Source organism: Antrostomus carolinensis, unplaced genomic scaffold, assembly GCF_000700745.2.
Source record: "Antrostomus carolinensis isolate BGI_N321 unplaced genomic scaffold, ASM70074v2 scaffold414, whole genome shotgun sequence".
NCBI lineage: Eukaryota > Metazoa > Chordata > Aves > Caprimulgiformes > Caprimulgidae > Antrostomus > Antrostomus carolinensis.
In genome coordinates this window covers 37,160-46,033 of record NW_010308725.1, presented here as the reverse complement: position 1 = coordinate 46,033, position 8,874 = coordinate 37,160, and the positions used below count along the sequence as shown (strand labels likewise).

The window sequence follows — 8,874 nt, the reverse complement described above, 5'->3', positions numbered from 1 at the left end:
TGTGGGGTGGGGAAAAACCAGGTGTCCCTTTACTTTCTTTTAGAAATGTTGCACAAAAAAAGACTTGCACAGAAAATATGTCTATCAAACAGAAGGCAACTTTTCTGTAGAAAAGTCTTATAGCATCCCTTGTTAATAACTTTTTTATTTAGACTGTCAAATGTGTCCATCAAATAAGTTGACACTATTTCCCAGCTCTGGCACTATCCATGCAGCAAGTAACAAAGCTTGATAAACCAGGACTGTTAGGAAAAGGTGTTTCAGTTCTACAGCTTCAGAGGAGTCATAGAAGCAGAAGTCTTCTTCTGGGAAGGAGGAGTGGTGGCATCACCTGTCCATCATTTTCACTTCAGACATGAAAAGAGCATTTTGGCCCAGTGTGGCCCAAAAGGGATCTAATTTTTTCCAGCTTTCCAATACACATGGAGAAATGCTAACACTAGGTATAGAGCAGGAGAGTACTTCAGTTTCAACACTTCTCCCAGAAATACTTGCTGGAGTGGGTAAAATGCATGAAACAAAGAATGCAAGACACTTAAACAGCTCTCTGTACCCAGAGGTTTTGCATCTGTCAGGGAACAGCCACATAGCCAGAATCATATGATAGACCAAGAGCTCAGTTTCAATTCTCCTCCCTTCAGACTCTATTAATTCACCCTCTCCATAGCTGTCCTGCAAAGCTCATTCCTCGCCTTTGCATTTGTCTAGCTTTAAAAGAAAAGGCAGTGTAATTTCCATTGTTTCATTGAGGAGACTGATTGAAAGGCTCATACATTTGAGATGATGAAAAATATGCTGATGAAAACACTCCACATCAGAAAAAGCACATTTGTTGAAGCAGAGATGAATCTGACCAACATAATAATTTAAGCTGAGAGGTTTCCTGCTCCCGGACCAAATTTCCCATAAGAATGAAGGAGAGAGAAGGGGGGAAAAAGTGAGAGAGCTGTAATGGTTATAAAGCAGCTAGTAACAAACTGCCTCCTACAGGCATTGCATTTTAAGGATCTAATCCAAACTTTCCAAGGATCAGAGCTGGACCCCAGCTCCACACGCTCCAGTAAAAGTCCATCCTGTTCTTAGCTACCCCATTGTAAGATATAAACTGTCTTGGCCTGAACAGGACCTTCCGATACTCCTGCAGGCATGCCAAAGGGAGCTCTGCTTTGGGGTGAAAACACAACTTAAATCTTCATTTTGCCTGTGCAAAACACAACTGGCTTTCAGCCTGACTTATCTGTATAACCTGTCCACAAGCTGTCCACAAGCATTCTTTGATGTGCTGCCTGAATTTTCCCTGGCTTTATTTCCTCACCTCAATTTAAATTGAGATGCAATAGGCTCCAGAAGCACTTTTTTGGAAATTTTACCAATTACTCTTTGTTAAACCTACTTGTTTTACTCTGAAAACACTAACCTCCAGGGCTTGGAGAGGTGGAAGAGAGACACTTACATACTAATTACAAAAAATTAAATCCAGAACAAATATTGGCATTAATAGACTTAACACCAATGTAAAGTGGCTGCCAATGACAGCAGGATTTCCTGTTTGCTTTTTAAATTCTTCATCACCATCCAAACTCTTTCCATTTCATGTGTATTTTACTCATTTGAGCTTTTCTCACACTTCAGTCTGCTCTTTTCTCCATTTTTCTGTTCTTCTTTCATGTCATTAATCTAATCTAATCCCCTTGCAAGGTGACACTGCAAATGGAGCTCAAGAGCATTTACATCCGTGCATTCAAATCATCTTATGCAGCAATGCTTGTGTCTAGATGTTTTACAATTCCTTTGGCTTTTCCCTTCACATTGCTGTAAGTCCTAGTTGCTGCCTTTCTCAGCACCAGTTTGGCATTAGTGGCTACCAGGTTTCAAAAATCCATTAAGGACAGAGAGTGGCTCGCAGAAGTCAACAGGAGCCTTTTGATATCTGGGATTTAGACAAGACCTCTAATCCCCTTTTTAGGCTATAGCCTGAATTCTCCTCAGGGCAAAACTCACCTGGGGAAATGAGGGATCATTACAGGAAGCCCCAGTCAACACAACAGAGAGCACAAAACGATTACTGCTAAAATGTAATTCCTGAAGATAATCCTGTTTTGGCTGTTTCTGAAGGTTTTTCTTTTCATGTCTTTTGCCTCCTTTCCTGTTTTATGCCAGCTCAGCCATCCTCTTGCTGACAGTGGGTTCATCCTTCTCATTCATCTCATGACTGGTGGCAGCCCTGCCATCAACAGCAGCCTGGATGCTTTAAGCAGAGGTTCCCATTCCATTCCTTTTTGTTCCTCACATACAATGAGTCTGTGATAAAAGCTGACTCAGAATGACCTCACTCACTCCAGCCCTGTCCATCTCCTACATCCCATGTGAACAGGAGTGGCTGATGTGGAAACAGTGAGCCAACAGCAGATATTAACATTTGGTTACTTGGTAACTCTTATTCAATCAATACATGCTTCACATTTTAGACCCCAGTGGCACGATGAACAAAATGAATTAGAAAACCTCATGTGGAATAAACCTAATGGTTTATGGGACATTTCCAAAATAAAAATGCACATTGAATCACAAATAATAGCTTGTCTGTAATCTCAGGAGCCTAATTATGAAATGGTTGTGGAATGATTCTGTAACTATTTAAAAAGTTCATTTCAGAAGCCCAGAAATTCTCTCTATGTTTACTCTATATCATCACAAGAACTCTGTGGCTATTTGTAGCATCTACTTGGAAAGATGCATGAATAAGAGAGGCAATTTTAAGAAATGGAGACAGATCTATGCCTTTTATTAGTCAATGGATTCATGCCAGGGATGAATTGAGACCAGGTTCCTCAACAGAGTTAAGCTATTTCTAGCCAGTCCCAATAGAGCAGAAATCACTCTGCTCCGCAGTGGGGATGTCTTTACCACAATGCAAAACCCTACTACACATTCTGCTCAGTGTTTATGTCTTTGCCTTAGAGAAGAACCCAGTTCAAAACCAGTACAAACCCCTGCACTCTGTGGGTTTGAAACTGGTGTCATAGATTCCAGAAAGGTGATCGTCACTCAGAAGCACCTGCTCTATCCACAAATAAAGCCAGGGCTCTGCCTTCGGAGGTGAATTCTGTTGTGCTGGTTCAGAAGGCTGCATGTGATATTTACCATGTCTAATCTGATTTTTGCAAACAGTAGCAATCCAGGCCTGCAGTTCCTGGGTGGATGCCCCCAGATCTGCCTACCTGCATCAAAAGGGAGCTTAGAGGTCTGTGTGATCCCAAAAACTTCCAGGACAGGGTAGTAATACACAAAGAGTGAAAAGAAGGTCTCTCTGTGAGGTTAACCTTATGGGTCCCTCATGGACCACCACAGGGATGGTTGGTGTTGCACTTTGTGCTGGCCACACTGCCATTCCTTGGGGACAAACCCACCTGAGCACTCAGCTCTCTGGGCATCACAGAAATTAACAAATACACAGAAAGGAAAACTGATTGCTTTCAACCTGTCTGGCTACACATATCAAGTGTTATCAGACCATCTGCCCATTCATTACTCTGTCTCCATTTTGCTTTGTTTTTGATCTTTTTTTCCTCAACTCTACAAAAATGTCCCATTTTGGATTGATCATCAGACCAGAGATTACTCATGACCCCTCAGGTCATGGAATACACATGGAAACGCACAGTCCAAAGGGATTATTTTTGTATTGAGGTTGGGATTTACACAGTGCTTTCCTCCCTGGAAGGTCTGAGGAGCAGAAGCGGTGCCTATGACACCTCATGTGTCCCACGCCTTTCAGCAGTAAATCTGTTTTTCCAGAGGCAGAAAAAGGAAGAAAACACAGCTAATTATGGCATGTGGAGCAATTCGCCTTTTTATTTCTTGATGTATTCCCTGACTGGTGGAAAATCACTCTTGGCAAACACAAAACTTACTTTGCTGCCAAAAGATGCATCTCTCAATTATTAATCAAGAGCATACAGAACCACAAAAGGTGGAATATTGAACAAAGGCTCAATTGACACTCTGGAAGTTGAAGAAGATATGGAAGACTCCCTTCTAATTTATTTATTCCTTTTCTGTTCTGTTATCCTGATATGCTGCTTCTAGTTACCACTGCACCCCACACTGTATGGTATTACGTGATTTTGTTTTCAGATTGTTGGAGATAAAGTTACTTCATTATTAATATATATGCACTGTGCATAACCATAAATATTGAATATATACGTGTGTGTAAACCTACTGGAAGTGTTAATAGTTAAGATAAACTAAGTCCATTATCGCAATGAGTGACTATTTCTATGACCCTATTTGCAATAAAACCAGATTCAATGATATGAGAAAATTGCTAGGTTTCAAAATAATTGAACCAGGCCAGACAAATCCCTACAAAGGCATCATTTACAAAGTACTTTGCTTGTCTAAAATATTTATTCCCACAGAAGGAAATGGAAAAAGAGTTCATATGGTTACACAGCTATCCTCTGAGCATAAAATTGTTTTATCATGTTATGTTTATTTCCTAGACATCTTCCATTGCAGTATTGCAGGAAAATACTGGCTGTGCAGTTAGTTCCTTTGTGTGGACTGTTCATATTTATTCACTGGGAAGTCAATCATGTTTTGTTCAGGCTTGGCTTTTTTTCTGCTGAGCAAACACTTAAGCAACCCTTTTCTTGTAAAAACTTATTTGCATACACAATGCGAGCCATTCAAAGTTAGCACTACACAGAGAGTTGAGATCTTTGCTCTCACTCCTATGTAGCACATAAAGTAGTGGAGTTCTTCTGAAAACACTGCTGTTGCTCATTAAGATTGCAGTATATTGTTCATGCTTAAGGACTCCATCAGTAGTTACAGATATTTTTAGTTTGTCTGGTATTGAAAGCCTGGATAGATTTTTACTATTAAATGCTCACAGCAAAATGCTTCCAAGCAATCTACAGACACAGAATTACTCTCGGCAATTATCCACTGAATAAATCTGAATAATGAATACGTTCACAAAAGTCACTATCTATTTGTGAACAATTAGCTGAAAGAAATAGAGGTGGCACTCATCAGCTAAATAATTCATTTACTAATTCTTTGTCCAGCTTTGCTTCTGACATATGTTGCATGAAATGAGATCAAAGCTTAAATGAAAAATTACTTTCAAAAGAAGTGCAATGTTAAAGGAAATTGTTCCAGCTTCCAAAGCAGAAATTATCCCACTATTGTAACTATTATTTATTACCAGTGATTTCAGAGGTTAGTGAAGTTATTTTCCTAGAATCCTCCACATCATGCATTAAACTGTATTTTATTCCTAATGTATATCAAATTTTAGGTTGTTAAACTGCAATCAAAAGCACTTAGTAGGAATGGATCTCTTCCTGTTATGAGATTTGAACTCCTGACATCTTTATCCACTGGAACTTGAGTGCTCAGGTAACTACTAATTATTCAAGCATTTACAACCATTACTACCAATATAATTAACACATTATGGGATAAAAGGGAGAATGGTGCTATGAAATTATAATTTCTAAAATTTGTATAGCAATATGTAATGAAAACATTTATAAGCTGCATAATTATTTTTCACTCAAATGAACAGAAAAATTTTTACATTTAAGGGGAACCTAGAACTGAAAAGGAATAGTTTCTGGCAATAAAAATGCAACATGTTGTCTCCGTATGTCCGTTTCTTGAAAACAACAACCTCCCTGCCCCCAAACATTTCTTCGAGGTTTTTAAAGAAAATACCCCAAAGTTTCTGACCAATTGTTTAGAAAAATGTGAGCCCTTTCCTTCATAAAAGCAGATTCAGTGAAAAAGACAGGAACAAGCTTTTTTCATTCAGGTTTAAAAGCTCATGAGCTCACTGCTGCTCTCTGCAGGAATAAGAGGCTGCAGAAGACCTTCTTATGTGCCTTGCTGGATGACACTAATTGAAATAAATGGGACAATTCATACAGACAAAGTTAAAGCTGGATGAAGACTAGAGTTTGACTTCCCTCGTTCCACATTCGCCCGTTTCACTGCCCAAAGTAGGCAGTTAAATTCCTTCTTATATTAATTAGTAGTAAGTGATTATCAGAATGGGAGCAAGGAGGAACCAGAGGAGAAATTTGTCACCATGGTTTGGAAGGCTTTGTCACCTTTTTGTCTAGGTTCTACCATGAGCAAAGTTTTGAAGAATGACTTTTCCCCACTAAAAGCTCAGCTTAGATATCCCAAAATAACTACTGTGAAACACTTGCAGGACACACCAGAGAGGGGATTTTGAGAGCGTTTTACAAGCCCTGCAGCTGTGAGCTGGTTGCAGCATGAGGAAAAACCCTCCATCACCCCAATGTACAGGAAAGAGAAGGTAAGGTCATTCTCGCCTGGTGGCTTTTAGACATGGTGCATTCAGTGAAGAGCACCAGTTCAGAAAAATGTGTTCTTCTCCATGTTGACACTGCTTTCACCACTGTAAAGGGAAGGGCTTGAGGACAGGAGCCCTTGCAAGCCCTGCAGACCCTGGCAGAGGCTGAGCTGTGGGAGGGCAGTAAGACTCAAAGAGGGCTGCTAATACTCATTATCTGTGGATGCCTTCCCTGCTGTGCCGGCCTACTTTTCTCTGGGAGAGGACCCCAACCCTTCCCATCTACTTACCTGCTCCCCAAATCCCTGAAATGAAGATTAAAACAGTGAAGCCCACAGAACTGCTCTGCCCTCTGGTTCCTACTGCCAATATAAGCATCTTGCAACCTTCTCTCCACTGGGTACGTGCAAAACAAGGGCCCCAGTCTGAGCATGCCATGGGAGAACCACCTGGAAAATAACAAAACTGGAAGACTTTGGACATGTCAAAGCAAACAAATAGCTCTAGGAAAAGAACAAAAAAAGCTCAGGCTTGTGCTTGTACAGACAGTAAACCACCATATTTCATCAGTCATGGCAGGTATTTCTGACTGGAAATTGTATATTTGATGATGACCAGCCTTCAGCATTTGGTAAGGGGCTGTTAAAGCCTCTTGAACAGTAAATCATCCCTCTACCTATCAATAATCTTATTGTAATATCTATAGAAATGTCTAATGTTAAAATCCCACTTTATGACTATAATAATGGATCTAATTTGTAAAACATATAAAGTGTGGCCGTAACTGTACTGGAGGGAGATATATGTGATCCCACTACATCTATATCATTTCCTGATGGCTTTACCCACATATTTTCAATGGAAGAAGGATCAAAAGCAATCCCACTTGCAAAATTTTTCAGATTGGGAATGTGTTCTAGAAAGAGATCAACATGATAACGGAAATGCAGTCATCATTATAAAAAGAGCAGCCTCGACTTCACTTTTACATATATAAATATGTAGGTGTTTATCTGTGATTTGCTCCATTCAGCCCCTTTCCAGTTGCCAGGAAAACCCTGCTTTCCAGCTGCACAATTGGTATTATCACTATGTGCTATTTTTGGCTACCGAGTACATTCAAGTAACGTCATCCTCCCCAAGCCAACTCTGGTATGAAGGGCGGAAACTCTTCTTTCCTGACTCCTCTGTCATTTGCTGCTTCTCCCATCTGCTCAGTGGCACTGTCTACTTGGTCCTCACTGCAGAGGGATCTACAGACACTTTCCCCTGGTCCTTATTTCCTTGAGCAAGTGGCTTTCCAACCAAAGCTTCATGTGGGAGGCTTCATGTTGGCATCCAGAGTACATGTCCCAAATATGTCCAGCCCCATCTTCTGATCCTAGTGCAGAGGAGCTGCCGGTAAGTAATCTCTTGATGGGAGAAAGAGTCTGTGTGTCCAACACCCGAAGCTTTTCACAAATGATTTGTTATTAAGGGTATAAAATTTCCTGACTAGCACTTTGGTAGGTTTCCAGCTCTTGTCACGGTATGTTAACACTGGTTTCTGTCTGAAGGGAAAATGCATCATTTTTATCTGATACTGTGTAGCTTTGATTTTCATAAGTTGTTAAAGCCTAGTAAATATGGTAAATGCCACTTCATTTTTAAGGTTTTCCTTAGCTAGGTGCTACCCAACCAGCTAGTTGTTTAATGTTTTTCTCTTCTGATGTGATATAACTATTAGCTGTTTGGAAAAGCTCATATGGGCAAGAGCTACACTTGGAGTTATAAATCTCTTCAAATACAAGGTTCAGTTTCCTTGGCTGTGCCATGGGAGAAGCCCTCACAGCTAAAGCTGTAACCACTGCTAGTCTGAGCTGGGCATCTTCTGCTGTGTTTCCCTAAACCTGTTTCATTTTACACAGAGTAATTAAATATTCATTATGTCACAAAATGTGTGTGTGCAGTTATAGCAGAGTGATTAGGGTACTCACCTGGTAGATGAGAGACCCTGTTCCCAGTGACTGCTCCAATGAATATTTAATAGGAAATACTTAAATATTCATTGGAGTGAGGATAGGAGCAGACTTCTCCCACTGCCAAGGGAACACCCAAACACCAGGCTGTAAAGTCATTCTTTCATTCTTTCTTTCTTTAGCTCAATGAATATTTAATTATTCGAGGCCAAACAAGATGGCCTCAGTGGCAGAGACTGAGATTTCCTGCTCCCACATGTGCACCATGGCTCTGATGATGAAGATGATGATGAAGGCATATAGGAGATGTGGGTTCATATTCCTTTGGACTTAGAAAGAAGTTGAATTCAGGTTTCCCATACTGTGGATGGGCATTACAGCTTCTGAGCTGTTGAATAAAAAAACACAGAGTTCCAACACACTCTCTTTGGTCATGAGACAGAGGTGGTTGGATGCTTGTACAAACCCAAACTCAGATAAAGCATCCTTATCAGTGATAAATTAAGACAAAATCAGGTTTATAAATACCTCAAGAGAAGGTACCAAAGCTGAAGATGTTCCTCACTCCATGGCAGCTCCTGC

At 40.3% G+C, this 8,874-nt stretch overlaps 1 protein-coding gene across 1 annotated transcript in view; it reads left to right on the top strand.

The window, feature by feature from the left end:
* The window catches only part of CUNH14orf180 (chromosome unknown C14orf180 homolog), an 18,861-nt gene that overhangs the window by 3,753 nt on the left and 6,234 nt on the right, over positions 1–8,874 (top strand). The window contains exons 3-4 of the mRNA XM_029084472.1: positions 5,312–5,412; positions 6,230–6,337. Of these exons, the coding sequence (XP_028940305.1) occupies positions 6,320–6,337 (18 nt within the window). The 5' untranslated portion in view covers positions 5,312–5,412; positions 6,230–6,319. The remainder of the gene's footprint in view (positions 1–5,311; positions 5,413–6,229; positions 6,338–8,874) is intronic.